This window comes from Xenopus tropicalis, chromosome 2 (assembly GCF_000004195.4).
Source record: "Xenopus tropicalis strain Nigerian chromosome 2, UCB_Xtro_10.0, whole genome shotgun sequence".
Lineage (NCBI taxonomy): Eukaryota > Metazoa > Chordata > Amphibia > Anura > Pipidae > Xenopus > Xenopus tropicalis.
The window spans coordinates 2,964,655-2,989,992 of record NC_030678.2 but is presented as its reverse complement, the minus strand read 5'-3'; the positions used below and the strand labels follow the sequence as shown (position 1 = coordinate 2,989,992).

Genomic DNA, 25,338 nt, shown 5'->3' with positions numbered 1-25,338 from the left:
TGCTATGTAATCTGAGCTACTAGCAGCCAGAGCTGCAGCAGGAAGCTACTGCGACAAAGCTAAAATGGCAGCTGCTATCTTAAACAAACAAAGGAAGCTTCTAGGGCTGTTACTCAGGTATGGGAAGTTTTCTGCAGAATAAATATAGAGTTCTAGCTTGAACTATTGTGGCTAATCTATTGGCAATAAAATGCCAAAATGCCTTTTCCTCTCTTGTAAAAATTCTTAACTAGTTTAGAAAAGACTTGCACTTTTTTTTTGCCGTATTTTTCTCAAATTAGGAAAGACCGCCAACTTTGTTTTTTATAATTCTGCCCTAGGTGTCTATTCTGTTCTCTATCTTCATCTTCCTTCTCATACACTGTCCTTTGTTATCTTTTTCTGTCACTCATGCTAAAGTAAAGGGCTGCTCCTGCCATTAAGCAAGGTGAGACCATTCCGCACTAGCAATGAGGCCCCCCTTGACCTGCTCCAACACCAAAGAGATGAGCATGGATCAGGTTAATGGGGTGGCAGAAATTCCCCTGCTAATGTCTCACCTTTTGCCTTGTTAAACTTCCATTAGAACCTTTCATATTCTAAAATTTTCATTTCTAGCCAATTTTTTTTAGCTCTTAATTAAACCTGTCTTCTGTTCTGCACTTTAATATCTCTGTTGCATTTGTCTGTTCCTTGTTAGCAATAACATCTCCCGCTTTCCATACCTCACCCTCCCTCCCTCATTCTTTTAGTTTCTACAAAATTCATCAATATTTTTCTCCTTTAGTTTCAGCCAGGGAGAACTTGACATATCTCAGATGAATGGGTATCTAGGCCTGTGTGTGCCTGGGCTGTTTGGGATATTGATGGGTTTTTGGAGAGAGCTAAAAGTATAAAAAAGAAATGGCCTTGGCCAAAAGAGTCTCTGTTAACTGAACGTATTACAGCTACTTTCAGTATTTGATGCCTTAAACCTCACTCACTCCTTCAGTTTGTTTCAGATAATTGATTAATCATATGCAGTGTGTGAGCCCAATGTGTATGTGCTGAACTAAAGGAATATCGGCATAACATATCATCAATCTACAATACCACTTTTTACTATTACTACTTTACAACAGCCCAGTACAGTGTATTTTTGTCACAACAGATTCCCAGGGTTCACGCACATAGGCAAAGCTCAGTGATTTAGTTTGCTCTGCCCCGGCCAAGCTTTCCTACCTACCCTTTAAAGGGGTTACCTATAGACAGCAATGCTGTAAAAGTAAATAGGTATTTCAGACCTGCCTAGTGTGCACCCAGAAGCACTGCTTCCATAGCACAGATACAGCCTAATAAGTCAGAGCCAAATAGCCAAACTTGCAGACAGCGGGACAAAAAGTATTGGCGCACGTAGCATGAAGACCAAGTGCAAATTGTCTCAGAAAAGAACCCTCAACATCCTATGAAAAGTAAATGTAAAGGTGAACAACCCCTTTAATAGTTAAAGGGGAACTGTCACCCTAAGAAATAATTCTAAATCCTTTTCTACCATGTTAGTAGAGGCAAATAAACTTTACTTACACTGTATAAATCACTGAATTTCTTTTTCCTTGGAATTTGAAGTCACAGCCAGCAGGCAGCCGCCATTTTGTGGGCACTGTTATTAAGGCAAAGCTTTGTATCCTCGCAAAATCTTACACATTTGCCTTCTAGGTGATATCTAGGAAGTGCTGAATGGAAAGTTTAAGTAATTGTAATTGAAAAATCTGAGCTGTCAATCATATATTGCCAGCCCCGCCTCTATGATTTCAGCCAGCAGGCAGCCGCCATTTTGTGTACACTGTTATTAAGGCAAAGCTTTGTTTCACCCCAAAATCTTACACATTTACCATCTAGGTGATATCTAGGAAGTGCTGAATGGAAAGTTTAGGTAATTGTAATTGAAAAATCTGAGCTGTCAATCATATATTGCCTGTATATGATTGCCTATATATGATTGACAGCTGGCTGATACATTCTATAGCTTTAAGAAGGGGCTGGATGGGTATTTAGCAAGTGAGGGAATACAGGGGTATGGGAGATAGCTCTTAGTACTAGTTGATCCAGGGACTGGTCCGATTGCCATCTTGGAGTCAGGACGGAATTTTTACCCCTCTGTGGCAAATTAGAGAGGCTTCAGATGGAGTATTTGCCTTCCTCTGGATCAACTAGCAGTTAGGCAGGTTATATATAGGCATTATGGTTGAACCTGATGGACGTATGTCTTTTTTCAACCTAACTTACTATGTAATACTATGTAAGCTACAATGAAGCCTATGAGGCAGTCCCAGCACGTTATACTTGTGTAAGAGGGTACAATAGCACATTAATGAGGCTGAGCGCCCCTTTGAGCCTCCCCTTACAGCAGACAGTTACATCTCTCTCATGAATATACATTGCCAGTAGAGACAATCTCAGTAATAACTATTCATGTATTCAGGCCCCTTTCAGTGCATTGTTTTAGTCCAGAGCAGTATGACATCTACGCGGAGCTCATTCATCAATGTTCCATAAACAGTCTGTGCAGTAATGAAGGGAGATGTCATACATCATATTCCCGTGTCAATAGCCGCAGATCTACGGCCCTCACTTGGATCGGCGTCAGCAAGTTCCCCGGTCGTCCATAGATTCTTATCTGCTTCTGAGCAGAGATTCTACATTATTGACTGCACTATGTCTTATTTACATGACAAATCCGATAGAGAAGGTGCGCACTCTCTGCCGCCGGCTCTTGGTATTTGCTAGACATTTCTGCTAATTGTTTAACATCTGACAAAATACAGCAGACATATCAATATTTCAACAACACAAATATACCCCCCTCTGACCCAATACACAGCTAGAGTTATTTTGGAAGCAATGGTTTTATTTTGCCATGATATTTATGGGGCACTTTTTATCTCTAAATTACATTGTTACACAGCAAATAATTCCCTCTGCCATTTAATCTTTTATTCTTGTACCAACAAATGTATTTGTAACTGTAATATTGGTGTGTAGGCGCCATCTCAGTGCCTTGTGCCTGAGTCTGAGCTTTCAGCCAGCGCTACATATTAAAACTGCTTTCAGCTAACCTATTGTTTCTCCTACTCCCATGTAACTGGAGGAGTCCCAAGCCAGACTTGGATTTCTTACTATTGAGTGCTATTCTGATACCTACTGGGAGCTGCTATCTTGCTCCCTTCCCATTGTTCTGCTGATCGGCTGCTGGTGGGAGGGGGGGATATCACTCCAACTTGCAGCGCAGCAGTAAAGTGTGCCTGAGTCTGAGCTTTCAGCCAGCGCTACACATTAGAACTGCTTTCAGCTAACCTATTGTTTCTCCTACTCCCATGTAACTGGAGGAGTCCCAAGCCGGACTTGGATTTCTTACTATTGAGTGCTATTCTGATACCTACTGGGAGCTGCTATCTTGCTCCCTTCCCATTGTTCTGCTGATCGGCTGCTGGGGGTGAGGGGGGGGGGGATATCACTCCAACTTGCAGCGCAGCAGTAAAGTGTGCCTGAGTCTGTGCTTTCAGCCAGCGCTACATATTAAAACTGCTTTCAGCTAACCTATTGTTTCTCCTACTCCCATGTAACTGGAGGAGTCCCAAGCCGGACTTGGATTTCTTACTATTGAGTGCTATTCTGATACCTACTGGGAGCTGCTATCTTGCTCCCTTCCCATTGTTCTGCTGATCAGCTGCTGGGGCTACACAGCGGGGTATTTATATAAACTATAGAAGTAGTAAACCAGTGTTATAAGCGCAGGGCAACAGTACATTATATTTTAATTACTTTGATACTTTAATTACTGTAGAAGTAGTAAACCAGTGTTACAAGCGCAGGGCAACAGTACATTATATTTTAATTACTTTGATAAATTTTTGTTTTTTTGGTATTACTGTCCCTTTAAGGTCCATGTTTGCTTTGCACAAGAATAACCTGAAAGTGTAGCTGCTGTGTGTGGCTTTTTAAATGATCTTTTTCTGTTTAGTGACTCAATGTAGAAAGGAGTTATCCCAGTCTATGTGCTGAAGTGACATTCATAGTATGGTAACATTATCGGATGTTTTGCTAGGGCAAGCATGAAATTGTCTATTGGAACTGATACGGCACAAACCTACATTATGGCCTCGACTCCCCGGGATTTTCTCTTAGTTCACAAGAGCCAAAAGAAGACTTTTTTGTTTGGAGCATCTAAAAGTCTAAAAACGATAATCCATTCGATGGTTACCTACATTGGCTACATTAAGAAGTACAGGTATAGGACCCATTATCCAGAATATTCGGGACCAAGGGTATTTAAGATAGGGGGTCCTTCCGTAATTTGGATCTCCATACCTTAAGTCTAATAAAAAATCAATAAAACATTAATTAAACCCAATAGGATTGTTTCACATCCAATAAGGGGTAATTATATCTTAGTTGGGATCAAGTACAGGTACTGTTTTATTATTACAGAGAAAAGGGAATCATTTAACCATTAAATAAACCCAATAGGGCTGTTCTGCCCCAATAAGGGGTAATTATATCTTAGTTGGGATCAAGTACAGGTACTGTTTTATTATTACAGAGAAAAGGGAATCATTTAACCATTAAATAAACCCAATAGGGCTGTTCTGCCCCCAATAAGGGGTAATTATATCTTAGTTGGGGTCAAGTACAGGTACTGTTTTATTATTACAGAGAAAAGGGAATCATGTAACCATTAAATAAACCCAATAGGGCTGTTCTGCCCCCAATAAGGGATAATTATATCTTAGTTGGGATCAAGTACAGGTACTGTTTTATTATTACAGAGAAAAGGGAAACTATTTTTAAAAATGTGAATTATTTGATTTAAATGGAGTCTATGGGAGATGGCCTTTCCGTAATTTGAAGTGCTCAAAACGTATTGCTTTTTGTTTATATATCCTTTCAGTAAGGGAAACAAGTTTAAAATGTCAAGAAGGGATGAGAACTGTGCATTGGATAAGTAACTGTATGTACATAGGTACGATGGGTATGATAATGGGGCTCAGTGAGGGGAGTGTATGGGAGTGAGCGCTGCACTGAGCTCCATGCGTGCACAGACTGCTAATGGGCAGGGAAGCAATGAAGATGAATAGAGAGCAGACAGGCTGCTATAGTTCTCAATAGAGCAGAGCGCAGAGCTTCTCGTACCTGCACACAGACGCGGCCATCTAACACTGGCAGAGCTGGAAATAGCAAAAGGCCTTTAAACTAGCGAATATGATTCATTTCAGACTGGCGGCAGGCACTTTATTAGCAATTCAAAGGCTGCGGAGGGGATATTTGTCACAGCGCCTATCTGTGAGCGTTGCGGAACTACTCATTCATCACGGCGCTATCGGTTACAGGCCTTTCACACGGTACACTATAAAGACGAAGATGCTGACCTGGACGGTGTTTAATTCCCGTGTAGGTTGGGACCTGGTAACAAGGAACCAAATCATTCAACATGGGGAATGTTCCAGAAGCACCAAACCCAAATGCTTACTTTCCTATACTGCAGCAATGTATGAATGTATATCTCTCCCCATACCCTACACCCCCCCCCCTCCCAGCTAAAAACACACCAGGCCAAACCCCAGGCCAGGAATATACAACCTGTAGAATGACAACATAGGTTATTATATTAATATATATTATTCTATACTGCAGATATAGAGGGGAAGGAAAGGTAAAAACTAAGTAAGCTTTATCAGAAAGGTCTATGTAAATACATCCATAAGAGTCCTCTATCAAAAGAAACACAGGATTTCTTGTCTCCTTTTGTGTCACATGTTCTTCTGTGTCAGACTTCCTCTCTCAGAAATATCCCTCAGGGCAGGGGCACGGGTCTGCTCAGCTCTCTCCTCTGTGCCTCTCCCATTAGTATCTCCTGCTCCCTCTCCCATCAGAATTAGCTCCCCCTCCCTTTCTCCTACTCCCCCTCCCTTCTCCTGCTCCCCCTCCCATCAGAATTTGCTCCCCCTCCCTTCTCCTGCTCCCCTCCCATCAGAATTTGCTCCCTCTCCCTTCTCCTGCTCCCCCTCCCATCAGAATTTGCTCCCCCTCCCTTCTCCTGCTCCCCCTCCCATCAGAATTTGCTCCCCCTCCCTTCTCCTGCTCCCCCTCCCATCAGAATTTTCTCACCCCTCCCTTCTCCTGCTCCCCCTCCCATCAGAATTTGCTTCCCCCCTCCCTTCTCCCCCTCCCATCAGAATTTGCTCCCCCCTCCCTTCTCCTGCTCCCTCTCCCATCAGAATTTGCTCCCCCCTCCCTTCTCCTGCTCCCCCTCCCATCAGAATTTGCTCCCCCTCCCTTCTCCTACTCACCCTCCTATCAGAATTTCCTCCCACTCCCTTCTCCTGCTCGCCCTCCTATCAGAATTTGCTCCCCCTCCCTTCTCCCCCTCCCATCAGAATTTGCTCCCCCCTCCCTTCTCCTGCTCCCCCTCCCATCAGAATTTGCTCCCCCTCCCTTCTCCTACTCACCCTCCTATCAGAATTTCCTCCCACTCCCTTCTCCTGCTCGCCCTCCTATCAGAATTTGCTCCCCCTCCCTTCTCCCCCTCCCATCAGAATTTGCTCCCCCCTCCCTTCTCCTGCTTGCCTATCAGAATTCACTCCCCCTCCCAACTCTGAGCTCCCAGCAGCCAGAGCTGCAGCAGGAAACTACTGAGACCAAGCTAAAATGGCAGCTGCTATCTTAAACAAACAGAGGGAGCTTCTAGGGCTGTTACTCAGGCAGGTAAAGCTTTCTGCAGAATAAATATAGCATTCTAGGTGGCACTTTTGTGGCGAATCTATTGGTGGTAAATGCCAAAATGCCTTTCCTTCTCTTTTAAGTCTATATAAAATCACTTTTACAAAGTCAACCCAAACCTTTCTGCCGTTCCAGCACAGCAACTAGAAAACAGCCTTCCATACCTTCTCTGCAGCTAACGATAATTGATGAGTGATGAGAATATAAAGGATACATTCGTACAGCTCCAGTCCGTGACCCAATAGCCAGTATCTTCTGTACGGGATCAAAAGCAAAAGCTGTAGGTTGATGTGGAAATCCATGTCGTACAGTCTGGGGGAAAAAAGGAATAGGAAATTTAGTATTGCTGACTCCAATGTAAAAAAACAAACAAAAAAACCCTTAAAGGAACAGTAACTCCAAAAAATGAAAGTATTTTTAAAGTAATTAAATTATAATGTACTGTTGCCTGCACTAGTAAAAGTTGTTTGAACACATTTCTGGGGGTTTGGGGGTCTTGTTTTATGTGTTATTACACTTTTGCTAATGAAGGTGAAGTTGCCCTTTAATATGCTAGTCTCAGTTCCCCAAGAGACCTGTTTAGCTTATTAGTTACAATTGTATCTCAGTGCTGGGGGTGAGTATTCTGGGCTCTGTTAACTTTCTGGGCTCTCTGACAAAAGCACACTTATTTAATTAAGTCTGAGAAACACTGTATCTCAGTGCAGGTGAAGCTTGTTAAGATTTCTGGGCTCTGCCAAAAGCTACTTTTTAATTAAGTTTGTATCTTTTTTAGCCTTCAGTGCAGGAGATCAAAGTGAAATGAGGAGCTTTTCAGTAAGAATCCGGGACTGTGGGTTGGGCTGTTAAAAGAGGGACTGTCCCGCCAAAATCAGGACAGTTGGGAGGAATGCATGTGTGTGAGAGAGTCCCAGCTCCCCAGGGCCAGCGGCTACATTAATATGCAAAATATTCCCCCAATGAGAATCCCAGCTGATGTGAGTAAATCCGGCTCCCTGTTCTCTGTTCCTGCAATTGGAGTTGGGAGCAATAAGCACAGTTTCCCAGCACTGAACAAGTCTGTCCCTTTATCCCCATGTCTGATTCCTGTGCCATATAATGACGGGAAAATGCCATCATTATCTCTATATGTAAGGTACCAGCAAGGGGCCTGACACAGGGAATCAGCATTCTCATTGGTCACTTCTCTTGCATCTGTAATTTAGATTTTGGTCAGTAGAATTGCTCTGTGAGGCTACAGTCTTATTGTTATTCTTATTTTTTGAAACTTTCTTTACTATTCAGTACTATTCAGCCCCAGTCTCCCATCTAAACCGCTCCTTGGTTGCTATGGTAACTTGGACCCTAGCAACCAAATAGATGCTAAAACTCCAAACGAGAGAGCTGCTGAACTGAAAATGAAATAACTAAAAAAACTACAAATAATAAAAAATGAAGACCAATTGCAAATTGTCTCAGAATATCACTCTCTACATCCTACTAACAGTTAACTCAAAGGTGAACTACCCCTTTATATGCAGTGTGCACAGTGTAAATTTCAGAACTACATTATTATATTTACCAACAATATGTTATTTTCCCCAGAATCCCATCATCATGGTGATCACAAGGGGGCAAAGTGCAAAGACAATAGCTAAACAAATCAATTTATATCAATAAGACATTTTACAGGAATTACTGCACAAACAGGGCAAACCCAGACAACACTTGGGTCACCATAGCTTAATTCTATTTCTAGCAAGTGCCCTGCTCCCATAGGCTACCATGGCTGCTGGGGTAAATAAACGGGTGGCGCTCATACCCTAATCGGGTCACACAGGCAGCGCAGAGAGAGAATAAACCAGTCACTAGACATGCAAACTAATCAGAAAATCTTTACAGATTATGGATTTGTGCTGACACCAGAATGCCTCTGCAATATTCCTATCAATCACATGGCGGAAAATCAGTTTTTGCTTACAGTGAGAAACATAACTAAGCCTGGGACTGGCTGGCAGCACAAACTGCCCCTGCTCTGGGCGCCACTGGGGAACTCACGGACTCACACACGGAGACAATCCCCAGATCCCCTCGTTGTTTAACCCCTGCTTACTCCCACAATTCACACATATTTAAAATGTAGTTTATCTCAATACACATGGGCCCCGCCCCCCCAGGATATTTCCCATGGGATTGGCTGGCAGGAATAATTGTGAGTGGGCCCCTCTCCTGATTGGTAGAGCTTGCAATGAGCATTAGTTATTAGGGAGACATTACTATGGCATCAGTATTTCAAAGCATGGTGGCAGGGTCGGAAAAAAAACCCAGGGGCCCCGCCAGCCCAGACCCAATCCCACCCCCAATTGTGTCTACTTATGAGTGTTTATGGGGAGGGGTAGAGCCCCTGCAGTGGGGACCCCTGGGGGTGTGTGTGGGGCCTCTGGGGTGGCAGCACCAGTGGGCCTGTACACCCCCAGTCTGATCCTGCATGGTGGCCCGTTCATGTCTACTTATGTGTGTACAGGGGGAGGGAAGGGGCCCCTGGGGGGGGGGGTGTGTTCATGTGTCAGGGGCCCCTGGGGGTGTGTGTGGGGCCTCTGGGGTGGCAGCACCGGTGGGCCCGTAGACCCCCAGTCCAACCCTGCATGGTGGCCTGATCGTGTCTACTTATGTGTGTTCAGGGGGAGGGAAGGGGCCCCTGCGGGGGGGGGCGTGTTCATGTGTCAGGGGCCCCTGGGGGTGTGTGTGGGGCCCCTGAGGACCCCCAGCCCAGCCCTGCATGGTGGCCAAGAGTAACGGAGACCCACTGAGATTGGTGTCCTCCAAAGTCTGCCTTAGTGTCCCAGCAGGCCCAGTCTTATACTAGACATTAAATAAGGGGCTCCCTAAAATAGGGGTGTCCCTAATCCAAAAGAAAAAGTACCACATACAAAATGTGCCCCCATAAACAAGCATGTATTCCTTAAAGGGGAAGGAAAGGTACAAACTCAGTAGCTTTATCAGAAAGGTCTTTGTAAATACAGCCATAAGCACTCACAGAAAGTCCTCTATCAAAAGAAACACAGGATTTCTTGTCTGCCCAGCTCTCTCCTGCTCCCCCCTCCCATAAGAATGCTAAGAACTCCATCCTCCTCCCTTAGGAATGTGTGATCTGAGCCAATCAGCAGGAAGCTTCCATGTAGCCTTACTAACTGCACATGTACAGAGGTCTTGGTCTTGGTGCAGGAGCGAGGCATTATGGGAATTTTGTTTACAGAGCTCAGCAAACGGGAGAAATATGGGGAGACTTAAGGGCACTATTGAGAGAACTGAAGGTATGCCTGCCGCTTGGGATTAACTCTATATTAGCCTTTCCTTCTCCTTTAAATCTGGGCATTAATGAATTCTATTCCATTAGATTATTAATTGAAATCACTCTGCGAGATGCATTCCATCTGGGAAGCTCAGCAATTTATTTGCTCTGATTCCTTTTCACTTAATCAGTCATGGATGGGTGCCGTGTAGCTCCATGGGGATTATTAGAACTAAAATCCTATGTTCCTGGGGCTTTTATCAATTTAGCCTTCCCGATATGAGACATTGTGAAGCTTCTATGATACACTGAGGGCTCCCAAAAGACTTAAGTCTGGGAAACTATTACAAATAAAAAGTAAAAGCAGAATATGTGGAACTGTGCAGACTACAGGCACATAAGCATTAATGCACTAAGGCAAACCCTGCTATGGGATTTCTGGCCCTTAAAAACAGTTTTTACCAATAAAATGCTTTTTGCTTAGTGAGAGAAAATTCTTAGCAATGTTCAAACACTTTTAAATACATATTAGTTGCATATTAATTACATATTAGTTGCATATTAGTTGCATATTAGTTACATATTAGTTGCATATTAGTATTACTTTTACAATGATTTGTATATGAAATTGCTACTAAAATCTGTCTGGTTGTTTAAATTCAGCTGCTAAAATCTGATTAAAAGACCTAAAGAAAAACTGGTTGCATTGTTTTATTAGTCAGACTAAGGGTGAAGACACACGGAGCTACTAGTAGCAGCTAATTGTTGCGGCTACTAAAACAGACAATGCTGATCATTTACTGATAATTGTCTCTACGTGTGTTTAGCAGAGGCAATTCTCAGTATTGTCTATGGCGTTTAGTAGCCGTGACAAGTAGCTGCTACTAAGTAGCTCAGTGTCTTCACCCTTAGGATGAAGACACACTGAGCTACTTAGTAGCAGCTACTTGTCACGGCTACTAAATGCCAGAAAATCACCTGCCATCACACGTAGGGACAATTATCAGTAAATGATCAGCATTGTCTGTTTCTGTAGCCGTGAAAAGTAGCTGCTACTAAGTAGCTCTGTGTGTCTTCACCCTTAGAGACCAGAAAGAAATCAAATCCTATTTTGGTTGTAGGACCCCTTTAAAATGGTGTCTGTATCTCTTATCCATTATTCCAACAGGCACAATAACAGTGGAGACATGTAGGCCAGAGGTGCTGCAGTAGTGGCCACTTGGGCTCACACACAGTCAGAAAATCAGTTATATCAGTGTATACATGGCCAGCTTTAGCATGGAAAACACTCAGCAATAAGGGTGAAGCCATACAGAGCAGCTACTTGTCACGGCTACTAAAACAGACAATGCTGATCATTTACTGATAACTGTCCCAACGTGTGTTTAGCAGAGGCAATTCTCAGTATTGTCTATGGCAGGGGATTTTCTGGTGTTTAGCAGCTGCTACTAAGTAGCCCCGTGTGTCTTCCCCCTAAGACTACAATAGGGAAACATACTAGAAAGCTAGAAGAGCAAATCACAGGTCTAGCCATCCTAATACACATTTTAACAACAATAAGCCCCAGCCAGGTATAAATAGGCAAAGTGGCACCAAACATAAGTAAATACAGCCATACAATAGTATTTTGCTCCCCACTTACACATTGTTACTGCACAGGCCCCAAGTACAGCTTTCATTGCTTCAGTGTATTAATGGCGGACAATGTGGCCACCATATACCACTTATGGCTCAGACTTTGGACAAGGTCCAAGAAACACGACAAGTCAACTGGAAACTTTATCAAACCCGACTAATGTATTAAGTATTGCTAGATGGGATATTTGGCCTGAAAAGCAGAGTAGATACAAAGATAACATTTATGATTGGGAACATCTTGCAGGGAGGCAAAGTGAAGGACAGATGAAATTAATCTCTCTAGAGGGACTGTAATTTTACTGTAATCTGTCCCTTCAAAAAGTAGCAATAAATACCATGAAATCCAGCTGCAAAACAGCTCTTCTCATTCTGCATCTTTTGAAACCCTGGCAGGGGAGGAGGGACTAGAACTTTGATGTTACAAATTGTAACAACTTCTCCACAGCAGGAATGACATAACCCACAATGCATTGCACTGTGATGATCCTTATTGACATCACGTGTGCAGCAGGGAATTGTGGGATAGATGTATATAGCAAAGCTACTTAAGTTGTGTTTGGGTGGAGTTCCCCTTTAATAAAACATTCAATTGCCTTTCGTGCAGGAAATTTGTTGGTAAATCCTGAAGGTCTGGAGAACTGGAGCTTAAAGTGTTGAAAAAGTTTGTGTTACCCTTTCTTGGCACGCTCTTATAGAACAGGATCACACTCACTATACCTGGCTTAGCACCCATTTGCAACCCTGCAGGCCTGACCCTCTTTGCTTATAAAAGATACTGGGAACCGGGCCATCCAGTGCAGTAGCTCCACCTAGTGGGCATTAAGGAGTACACCTCACAGGGAATAGCCCCAAACCCACCCCACCTGTGGCTTCACTTGAGGGGCGGAGCAGGCACGCACCTATAAATAGACACCACCAGACCCGGAAGCAGGACTCAGTTAGGTCTCAGGCGGGGAGGGGGGCAGAAGGGCTCGACCTGCCCCCGCCCACGCCCACAACCTGCATTTGATGTTGAGTTGTGGGTCTGAACCCGCCCGACCCGCGGGCCTGCACATCACTAATGACTCTGAACTGAAATCTGAACTGTCCTGCAAAAATTGGGCCAGTTGGGAGATATGCTTTTAGCCAAATTGTGTCTTAAATATACCCACTACAGTGCCCCGGGGGGGGTAACAAGCTATGGGCTATACACGGCACAAAATGAACACACAAACTGGGCTTAGCATCACTGGAATCTTAGGCCCCATTTAATTACCTATAATTCCTATTTAAAATGTTGGACCTGGTTTTTTTTCCATCTATATTTACGCTTTATAAAAAATATGTGCTAAATAATCATACAAAATGAACTTGCAAATAGAACTTGTAAATATGCCTGAAATGTTCGGTTTCCCATGAAACCTTATTTTCATTGGCTAAAGTTCTTTTTAAAAAATCAAACTTGAAGTTAACTTTGAATATGTTCTCGAATGGCCAGTTCTAAGCAACATTTTTTATCTTTTATAGTTTTCGAATTATTTCCCTTCCTCTTCTGACTCTTTGCAGCTTTCAAATGGGGGTCACTGACCCCGGCAGCCAAACCCTATTGCTCTGTGAGGCTCCAGTTTTATTGTTATTGTTACTTTTTATTCCTTATCTTTCTATTCAGCCCTCTATTATACATATATCAGTCACTCTTTCAAACCACTCTCTAGTAAACTGGACCCTAGCAACCAGATAGCTGCTGAAATTCCAGACTGGAGAGCTGCTGAATTAAAAGTTAAATAATTAAAAAACTACAAATAATAAAAAATGAAGACCAATTGCAAATTGTCTCAGAATATCACTCTCCATATCATACTAAAAGTTAAACAACCCCTTTAAGCCATATATAATGCACATTATAAATAGGGGAGGGGCTGAATAGACAAATAAGTTATAAAAAGTAACAATAACAATAAAACTGGAGCCTCACAGAACACTCAATATTCACTTTGTAAATCCCTTTCTTACTGGAAAAAGCTCCGAGTATATAAATCTGAGATTTTATTGCATTATCAGCCATCAGTTCCCAAACATTTGAAGCCATGCTTACACTTGATATCAACAACCAGGCATTACCCACAACTTGCCCATGATCTGGGGTTAATGTGCAGATTGTCCAATTCCCATAGTAACTATACTGGCACATCTGGGGTTAATATGCAGGTTTCCCATCTCCTGTAGTAATTATACTGGCACATCTCAGGTTCAAATGCTGATTATCCATTTTCTGTAGCAATTATATTGGCACTTAGTAAGTTATTATTAAGGTATAAATCTTCCATAGTGATTATACTGGCACGTTTGGGGTTAATATGCAGGTTATCCATTTTCTGCAGCAATTATATTGGCACTTAGCGGGTTATTATGGAGGTGTCAAATTTCTGTAGTGATTATACTGGCACATTTCGGGGTTAATATGCAAATTATCTATTATCTGTAGTCATTATGCTGGCACATCTAGGGTTAATACGCAGGTTATACATTTTCTGTAGTAATTATACTAGCACATTTCAGGTTAATATGCTGATTATACATTTTCTGTAGCAATTATATTGGCACTTAGCGGGTTATTATGGAGGTGTCACTTTTCCTTAATAATTATACTGGCACATCTTGGGTTAATATGCAGATTAGCCATTTTCAGCAGTAATTGAACTGGCACATCAGGGGTTAAAATGCCCATTTTCTACTTTAGTGATTATCCTTTCTAGTCTGGGGTTAATATGCAGATTATCGATTATCTGTAGTAATTATACTGGCACATCTCAGGTTAATATGTCTGTAGGAATTTTACTGGAACATCATGCAGGTTGTCCATTTTCCCTAGTAATCATAATGGCATATCTGGGGTTAAAATGCCCGTTACCTATTTTATATAGTCATTATACTGGTTCATATGAGGTTAATATGCTTGTTATCTATTTTAATTAGTGTTTATACTGGTTCATATGCAGGGCCGGATTTGTTGGCCGGGCGCCCCGAGGCCGCCCCCTCTCTGTCATGGCCCCCTGCGCATGCGCGAACGGCGTTTATACTGGTTCATATGAGGTTAATATGCTTGTTATCTATTTTAATTAGTGTTTATACTGGTTCATATGGGGTTAATATGCTTGTTATCTATTTTATTTAGGGTTATACTGGTTGATATGGGGTTAATATGCTCATTATCTATTTTATTTAGTGTTTATACTGGTTCATATGGGGTTAATATGCTCGTTATCTATTTTATTTAGTGTTTATACTGGTTCATATGGGGTTAATATGCTCGTTATCTATTTTATTTAGTGTTTATACTGGTTCATATGGGGTTAATATGCTCATTATCTATTTTATTTAGTGTTTATACTGGTTCATATGGGCCCGGCCCCCATACAGGCCCAGCTCCATAAAGGCCCTTTATATTAACTGGCCCGGAGCCATACAGGCCCAGCCCCATACAGGCCCAGCTCCATACAGGCCCAGCCCCATACAGGCCCAGCTCCATACAGGCCCAGCTCCATACAGGCCCAGCCCCATACAGGCCCAGCTCCATACAGGCCCAGCTCCATACTTGCCCAGCCCCATACAGGCCCAGCCCCATACGCACGGCTCCATACAGGCCCAGCTCCATACAGGTCCATCCCCATACGCCCGGCCCCATACAGGCCCAGCTCCATACAGGCCCAGCCCCATACAGGCCCTTTATATTAACTGGCGTGGCACCATACATGCCCAGCCCCATACGCCCGGCTCCATACAGGCCCTTTATATTAACTGGCCCGGCCCCATCTGCCCAGCTCCATACAGGCCCAGCCCCATACGCCTGGCTCCATACAGGCCCTTTATATTAACTGGCCGGGCCCCATACGCCCAGCTCCATACAGGCCCAGCCCCATACACCTGGCTCCATACAGGCCCAGCCCCATACAGGCCCTTTATATTAAAGGGAATAAAACCTTACAGGAAAATCTGCAGCTTCTTCCGTGCGTTTAATGGATTTGATTTACCCAGAAATCTTTGGCTCACTAGTCCGGCTGATATTGCAGAGCAACGTTTCATTTGGACTAACAATTAATGGGAATGACAAAACATATTTTTAGTAACCCATAAATATCTTTCTTTCTCTTTGTAATGACCTTATATTTCCCACAGCACAAAAAGATTTCTTATATAAAACATTAGGGTTTTGTGCACCGAGCCACCTGAACTGAATTCATAGTCATGTAGATGTGATAGATAGATAGATAGATAGATAGATAGATAGATAGATGATAAATGATGATGATGATGATGATGATGATAGATAGATGATATAGATAGATAGATAGATAGATAGATAGATAGATAGATGATAGATAGATAGATAGATAGATAGATGATAGATAGATAGATAGATAGATAGATAGATGATTAGATAGATAGATAGATAGATATAGATAGATAGATAGATAGATAGATAGATAGATAGAGAGAAACATAGATGATAAATGATGATGATGATAGATAGATGATAGATAGATAAATAGATAGATAGATAATAGAAAGATAGATAGATAGATGATGATAGATAGATAGATAGATAGATAGATAGATAGATAGATAGATAGATGATAGATAGATAGATAGATAATAGAAAGATAGATAGATGATAGATAGATAGATAGATAGATAGATAGATAGATAGATAGATAGATAGATAGATAGATAGCAGATAAATGATGATGATAGATAGATGATAGATAGATAATAGATAGATAATAGAAAGATAGATAGATAGATGGATAGACAGATAGATAGATAGATAATAGATAGATAGATAGATAAATAGATAGATAATAGAAAGATAGATAGATGATAGATAGATGATAGATAGATAGATAGATAGATAGATAGATAGATAGATAGATAGATAGATAGCAGATAAATGATGATGATAGATAGATGATAGATAGATGATAGATAGAGAGATAGATAGAGAGATAGATAGATAGATAGATAGATAGATAGATAGCAGATAAATGATGATAGATAGATGATAGATAGAGAGATAGATAGATAGATAGATGATAGACAGACAGATAGATAGATGATAGATAAATATACAGTATATATACAGAGAAAGGGAGAGGTGGAGAAGTGGCAGAGGGAGGATAATACTACTTTGGAATTTAACGCTGTGATGAGTTTGAAAAATGGATTTGTTTCACATGATTCGCAGCTAGAAATCTGCCATGAGAAAAAGGAAGGCTCTTTAACAGGTTACATAAGATAGTAAGCATCAGTTACACAGCATATGATTTTATTTCTGTCAAAAAATGCATTTTTATTATCATAAATAAATGTAATATGTAAAATATTAGCTCCCTTGGGCTGTTTTATCTTGGAGTTTCTGTACATCTACCATTAGTTGTGTATTTATGCCCACTGGAACCTGCAACTGTCCCCACTGTCATCTCCGAAGGATCCCATAGCCCCCAGCACCCAAATTACAAGAATCTAAAATCTGACAAATGTTGTACAGGGTCCCACAGATATTATATATTACTGAGGGCTTAGGGGCTATAAAACAGCATAAGGAAATGTATCCAACATGAATAAAAACAAGTCACTGAGGGGTTCTGTGCCCCCCATATAAAGGCACAAGGCTGCAGGCTGAGTTATACAGGGAACTCTGAGTATCACTCATGTATTATAAGGGATAATGTACCCCCTACTGTAAATGATAAGGATATTAGCAGTCACTGAGGGGTTCTGTGCCCCCCATATAAAGGCACAAGGCTGCAGGCTGAGTTATACAGGGAACTCTGAGTATCACTCATGTATTATAAGGGATAATGTACCCCCTACTGTAAATGATAAGGATATTAGCAGTCACTGAGGGGTTCTGTGCCCCCCATATAAAGGCACAAGGCTGCAGGCTGAGTTATACAGGGAACTCTGAGTATCACTCATGTATTATAAGGGATAATGTACCCCCTACTGTAAATGATAAGGATATTAGCAGTCACTGAGGGGGTCTGTGCCCCCCATATAAAGGCACATGGCTGCAGGCTGAGTTATACAGGGAACTCTGAGTATCACTCATGTATTATAAGGGATAATGTACCCCCTACTGTAAATGATAAGGATATTAGCAGTCACTGAGGGGTTCTGTGCCCCCCATATAAAGGCACAAGGCTGCAGGCTGAGTTATACAGGGAACTCTGAGTATCACTCATGTATTATAAGGGATACTGTACCCCCTACTGTAAATGATAAGGATATTAGCAGTCACTGAGGGGTTCTGTGCCCCCCATATAAAGGCACAAGGCTGCAGGCTGAGTTATACAGGGAACTCTGAGTATCACTCATGTATTATAAGGGATAATGTACCCCCTACTGTAAATGATAAGGATATTAGCAGTCACTGAGGGGTTCTGTGCCCATATAAAGGCACAAGGCTGCAGGCTGAGTTATACAGGGAACTCTGAGTATCACTCATGTATTATAAGGGATAATGTACCCCCTACTGTAAATGATAAGGATATTAGCAGTCACTGAGGGGTTCTGTGCCCATATAAAGGCACAAGGCTGCAGGCTGAGTTATACAGGGAACTCTGAGTATCACTCATGTATTATAAGGGATACTGTACCCCCTACTGTAAATGATAAGGATATTAGCAGTCACTGAGGGGTCTGTGCCCCCCATATAAAGGCACAAGGCTGCAGGCTGAGTTATACAGGGAACTCTGAGTATCACTCATGTATTATAAGGGATAATGTACCCCCTACTGTAAATGATAAGGATATTAGCAGTCACTGAGGGGTTCTGTGCCCCCCATATAAAGGCACAAGGCTGCAGGCTGAGTTATACAGGGAACTCTGGGGGCTTCTTTTTAAAATACTGTATGCATTATTTCTCACAACAAACACATCTCAAAGAGTCGTGTGATATAAGCATAACAGAAACATGACAGCGCTATTTATAAAAACATATTTTACAGGTTATTTATGGCTTGTGCGTTTATATATATTCTGAAGAATATTCATGGTGAGTGCACAGTGACAGCAATAATATCTGTACCAACAAGCAATTTTTTATACTGACAAGTCAAATGACAAGAAAGAGGTTTAAGATGGATATGTAGTTGTATTAATGCTACAAAAATATTTGTATGTTTATATGTATTAAAATACATTTTTAAAAGGTTTGTCTCATTTAAAGATTTTAAATTTATTTGGGTTATAATCCCCCTAAACAGGTTTAAAGCAGAATTCCTTCAATCACAACAAATGTGAAGCCAAAAAAATGTCCTCTATTTTTTTTTAAATTATCTTGAAGCCATGGGCCTGTCATTCTGATTGGCTGGCAGATACTCAGCCTTTCGTTCCTATTCTCTGTTACATGTAAATACAGGTATCGGACCCCTTATCCGGAAACCCATTATCCAGAAAGTTCCGAATTACGGACTCCATTGTAAGCAAATAATTCACATTTTAAAAAATTATTCCCTTTTTTTTAGGCAGAACAGCCCTATTGGGTTTATTTAATGGTTAAATGATTCCCTTTTCTCTGTAATAATAAAACAGTACCTGTACTTGATCCCAACTAAGATATAATTACCCCTTATTGGGGCAGAACAGCCCTATTGGGTTTATTTAATGGTTAAATTATTCCCTTTTCTCTGTAATAATAAAACAGTACCTGTACTTGATCCCAACTAAGATATAATTACCCCTTATTGGGGGCAGAACAGCCCTATTGGGTTTATTTCATGGTTAAATGATTCCATTTTCTCTGTAATAATAAAACAGTACCTGTATTTGATCCCAACTAAGATATAATTACCCCTTATTGGGGGCAGAACAGCCCTATTGGGTTTATTTCATGGTTAAATGATTCCCTTTTCTCTGTAATAATAAAACAGTACCTGTACTTGATCCCAACTAAGATATAATTACCCCTTATTGGGGCAGAACAGCCCTATTGGGTTTATTTAATGGTTAAATGATTCCCTTTTCTCTGTAATAATAAAACAGTACCTGTACTTGATCCCAACTAAGATATAATTACCCCTTATTGGGGGCAGAACAGCCCTATTGGGTTTATTTCATGGTTAAATGATTCCCTTTTCTCTGTAATAATAAAACAGTACCTGTACTTGATCCCAACTAAGATATAATTACCCCTTATTGGGGGCAGAACAGCCCTATTGGGTTTATTTCATGGTTAAATGATTCCCTTTTCTCTGTAATAATAAAACAGTACCTGTACTTGATCCCAACTAAGATATAATTAACCCTTATTAGGGGCAAAACAATCCTATTGGGTTTAATTACTGTTTAAATAATTTTTTTCATAGATCGAAGGTAGTAGATCTGAATTACGGAAAGACCCCTTATCTGGAAAACCCCAGGTTCTGGATAACGGGTCCCATACCTGTACATTAATGTTGCACTGAACAATAGACAAGTAATGAACTTCATTATGTCCTAAAAAACGTGGAAGCTTCTGAGTTCCTGCCTGACTTAGATGCTATTAACCAGAAATATTGCTCCTACAGCAGCTGGAAACTTGGGCAGCCTCTGTAAATAAAATATCAGCTTCAAAGCTTCTTGATATATTTGTGTATATAGAACAGCTTTGCTTCAATGTATTGCATTTATTATGCCTATCAGAGTAAAAGCATATACAGGTATGGGATCCCTTATCTGGAAACCTGTTATCCAGAAAGCTCCGAATTATGGAAAGCCTGTCTCCCATAGACTCCATTTTAATCAAATAATTCAGAATTTTAAAACTGATTTCCTTTTTCTCTGTAGTAATTAAACAGTACCTGTACTTGATCCCAACTAAGATATAATTACCCCTTATTGGGGCAGAACAGCCCTATTGGGTTTATTTCATGGTTAAATGATTCCCTTTTCTCTGTAATAATAAAACAGTACCTGTACTTGATCCCAACTAAGATATAATTACCCCTTATTGGGGCAGAACAGCCCTATTGGGTTTATTTAATGGTTAAATGATTCCCTTTTCTCTGTAATAATAAAACAGTACCTGTACTTAATCCCAACTAAGATATAATTACCCCTTATTGGATGCAAAACAAGCCTATTGGGTTTAATTAATGGTTTACTGATTTTTTAGTAGACTTAAGGTATGGAGATCCAAATTACGGAAAGACCCCTTATCCGGAATACCCTTGGTCCCAAGCATTCTGGATAACGGGTCCTATACCTGTATAGGATTCTTAACTGATTATCGTCAGACTAAAAAATGCTGAATAAAATATTACTTTATTTTACAAAAATCTATTTCACTACGAGCCTAATAAACTGGGATTAACAATAAGAATCTATATTTAAAAAAACCAGGGAAGAGTAAATGCAGAATAATAACGACACTGAAGCTGTCACTATACTTGCTTAGTGCTTTTTAAATGGAAAGATTTAATGAAGGAGCTTTTCATTTAATTAGCGCAGCTAGAGGTGAGAGCGTTATGTCAGCCCCGCTCTGAACTAGGGTGAGCGGCCGGTTAATTCATCCCTGTAAGGTTAAACTGTGTAACAATAATGGCAACCATGAATGGCCTTGTGCGGGGCAGTAAGGCATAACTGAGGCTCAGAGCGGCTTATTAAACACAATTAAGGAAAAACACGGCGCGGGAGAGAAGCTCTCATTGTTGCCGTTCTTATGCAGGAACCTTGGGCTGATTTACTAACACGGGTGTTACATTGCACCGGGGCAATTGTCTATACCAATCAGCAATAACTAAGTTTAACCCGTTAGAAGATAAAATAAAATGGAGATGGGTTGCTACTGGAAACCACTGCCATTTAGCTTATATGTAAGTAACTGAGTCCCTCTTTCACCTTTTTCTTTCCATCTGACCTTGATCCAAATGTAGGAGAGAAAAGAGTTTAAACTCTACAGACAAGAGCCGGATAATACATTCCATGCTTAGTCTGTCCAACCTTTGTCCCTTCAGTTGTCGCTGGACTACCAGTACCCTCTCTTGGTACCACAGAACCTACTGACAGGATACAAACATATAAACAATACCATAGCAGCTAACTCTCCATGCTATATTAAAATCAAAGTGAATTCACTAGATAGCTAGAAATATAACCTACCCATAAGGTGTAAGCACAACCAATAACCCCAGTAGGATAACTAGGATTTAAGGACTGGGTCTCCCCTTTACTGGGGTGATTGCATACAGAGAACCAACAAGATGTAGTTATTTACACATTGTTTTGATGATGTGGACACAATTCTAACCTAAAAATAACGACGAATCAGACGGCCGACTGTTTCCCAAACACAATGATGAGGCTGCTCCATGGAGTATGAATTATTTGTAAAGTTCCCAATAATGCTGCCCACATTCTCACACAAATAGAAGCCGCATACCCTTTTAGGAAAGTGAGTTGCTGACTATTGTGTAATGTGCAAGTGTTCTGGGCAGGTAAAGGGCATATCCCAGGTGCCACCATACACCTTCAGATCCGCTCGCTTGGCGATGTCGGCAAGCAAGCAAATCTTCCCCCGATATCCCCCACGTATGGGTGGGCTATATCGGGAGAATCCAGGCTGGGGCTAAACGATTGAATTATAACAAGGGGTATAGGCAAAGTCAGTTCAGGGACCGCATGAACGAGCCGATGCGGTCCCCGATCCGACTAGATTTTCTAACCTGCCCAATCGATATCTGGCCAATTTCAGGCCAGATATCGGTCGGGCAGGCCCGTCGGTAGTGCCCATACACAGGCCGATTAGCTGCCGAATCGGTCTAAGGGACCAATATCGGCACCTAGAATCGGCCCGTGTATGGGCACCTTTAGGCTCTTCTAGGTCAGTTTGCATATCTCATATATGATCTATTGACTCAAATGCCTACAAAACTCTCTGCAATACAGTTCTGTAGCCCCTCATATTGTGCCAAGGGAAAGCAGAATGTATTATACAGAAGGCCTATTCGTTAAGCATCTATTGCTGCAGAATATTTCAGAAGACCATACTAAGGCCGCCATGGTTACCTTGCAGATGTGGAACTGGTCAGAAGTTAAGTTCTCCTGGACTTCTGTGTCCCGAGGGGACACTACCACTCCTGTGGGACCAGCTGAATACACAGGGCAGACACCGGCTGCCGCCAAAGTTCCTCCGCCGCCCCCTCCGCCAACCGTCAGACCATCCAAAACTTTGCGGAACTTCTTCATCTTTGGTCACCTCTTGGAGGTCAGAAGTACAGAGTCGCCGTTTTCATTCCCAAGTAATGTATAAAGGAACAGAGACGTAGCGCTTGACAATGAAATACTAATAGCTAGGGGTATATGAACCAATCCATCATTCAGCAAATCTTCTGAAGAGCAAAGGTAAAAATAAAAGAAGTTTGTGCTTAATAAAATAGTCTCCAAATATGTGTTTTTTATCCTTGTGTATCCAAAGAGACTGTGGCAGCCTGGCAATGTTAATTATATCCACCTGGAATATTAAAATGTATAATAATTTATAAAGTATATTTATTGTTCTGAAAAAATATGCTTTTCAAAAATATAAACAAAAGCCAAACCCTTAACATCTAAAAAAAGGTTTCTTACTATGTTTTCCTATACATCTTTACACCAGTTGCTTCCAGACACTTTGGCACCTTCGGAATGCCAGTCCTACCAAAACTGATTGGCAGCGGTCTCCCAGCAGCTCATACTCAGCAGTATTTCTATTTCCCGCTGAATGACACCTGTTCTTTTCCCAGAGAAGCCCCATAAGATCCCGTACACTGGTGCAATGCCTACTCCTCTATGCAGTTCCTATGCTTGTTCCCCATTAATCACTTTATACATATCCCAGGCACGCTGCCAAGACCCATATATTACAGAAGTCAGAAATGTCAAGGTCCAATACATGTTTACTCCGCATCGCCGTCAAAAACATTTTTTCTTATATTTTCAAAATAAACTGTACTGTTCTGTCTTATCTACCTCAAAGGTTATCTCCCACACACAGAATGGGCACCCACACAAGTCTTATAGCGATTCCTTTTCACCCAAACAGGTTCTGCACCTGCTCGTTCATCATCCAAATCTCATTACTTCATCTGCCTCCACCTTCCACCGTCCTGTAACAGCTGCACAACTTACTGATCTGATCCCTAAAACAGCTTCCACCCAGAGCTCCTATACTTCCAGTCACTATCCCACCATTATCTCTTATCTTAAAGTACTTATTTCAACAAGCAGACCCCCTAGGTATGTCTTATAACCCTCCCAGTCCCACAAATGCCCTATAACAATACCTGCCCTACAGATTTTAGCCCCTATGTCCCATTCAAGTGCAATTTCTTTCCTGCTCCCTCCAAACTTTACCTGCCCCACGCAGGTCTGACAGCGCCCCCTACTGTAGCCCCCACAGGGTGCTGTAAGTGCCCCAAACAGGTCCCTTGCCCAGCTGGGCACCCTCACATAGGTACCGAAACACTTTCCCTAAAATACAGGACCGCCCCAAATACAGAACCTATATGTTCCCTATTAGGCAGATGTTGAATAGAGGAATCCTGTATGTTACCCCCACCAATGCCCAGGCTGGTGTATATACAGATCCTGAGGGCACACAATGCCCAGGCTGGTGTATATACAGACCCTGAGGGCGCACACAATGCCCAGGCTGGTGTATATACAGACCCTGAGGGCGCACAATGCCCAGGCTGGTGTATATACAGATGCCCAAGCTGGTGTGTATATATAAAGGCTATGGGCTGCACATAATACCCAGGTTGCTATTCTATATATACAGACCCTGAGGGCACAAACAATGCCCAGACTGGTGTATACACAGACCCTGAGGGCACAAACAATGCCCAGGCTGGTGTATATACAGATCCTGAGGGCGCACAATGCCCAGGCTGGTGTATATACAGATCCTGAGGGCACACACAATGCCCAGGCGGTGTATATACAGACCCTGAGGGCGCACACAATGCCCAGGCGGTGTATATACAGATCCTGAGGGCACACACAATGCCCAGGCTGGTGTATATACAGACCCTGAGGGCACACAATGCCCAAGGCTGTGTATATACAGATCCTGAGGGCACACACAATGCCCAGGCGGTGTATATACAGATCCTCAGGGCACACACAATGCCCAAGGCGGTGTATATACAGATCCTGAGGGCACACACAATGCCCAGGCGGTGTATATACAGATCCTGAGGGCACACACAATGCCCAGGCGGTGTATATACAGACCCTGAGGGCTCACACAATGCCCAGGCTGTGTATATACAGATCCTGAGGGCACACACAATGCCCAGGCTGTGTATATACAGATCCTGAGGGCACACACAATGCCCAGGCGGTGTATATACAGATCCTGAGGGCACACAATGCCCAGGCGGTGTATATACAGATCCTGAGGGCACACAATGCCCAGGCGGTGTATATACAGATCCTGAGGGCACACAATGCCCAGGCGGTGTATATACAGACCCTGAGGGCACACACAATGCCCAGGCGGTGTATATACAGATCCTGAGGGCACACACAATGCCCAGGCGGTGTATATACAGACCCTGAGGGCACACACAATGCCCAGGCGGGTGTATATATAAAAGCTATGGGCTGCACATAATACCCAGGTTGCTATTCTGTATATACAGAGCCTAAGGCTGTCCCCAGACTAGTGCATATAAAAATAAAATACTCTGAAT

General features: G+C 42.0%; 1 protein-coding gene across 10 annotated transcripts in view; it reads right to left on the bottom strand.

Moving 5' to 3' along the window:
- The window catches only part of stxbp5l (syntaxin binding protein 5 like), a 111,322-nt gene that overhangs the window by 85,887 nt on the left and 97 nt on the right, over nucleotides 1–25,338 (bottom strand). For 6 of the 10 annotated variants that reach the window (XM_031896437.1, XM_031896439.1, XM_004912293.4 and 3 more), the window contains exons 1-2: nucleotides 22,670–25,316; nucleotides 6,950–7,047 (exon numbers count right to left, since the gene is read on the bottom strand). In XM_031896437.1, the coding sequence (XP_031752297.1) occupies nucleotides 6,950–7,047; nucleotides 22,670–22,849 (278 nt within the window). In that variant the 5' untranslated portion in view covers nucleotides 22,850–25,316. Of the gene's footprint in view, nucleotides 1–6,949; nucleotides 7,048–22,669; nucleotides 25,318–25,338 lie in introns of those variants that run through there. The other 4 variants (XM_002941846.5, XM_004912298.4, XM_031896435.1 and 1 more) reach the window with 3 other exon arrangements.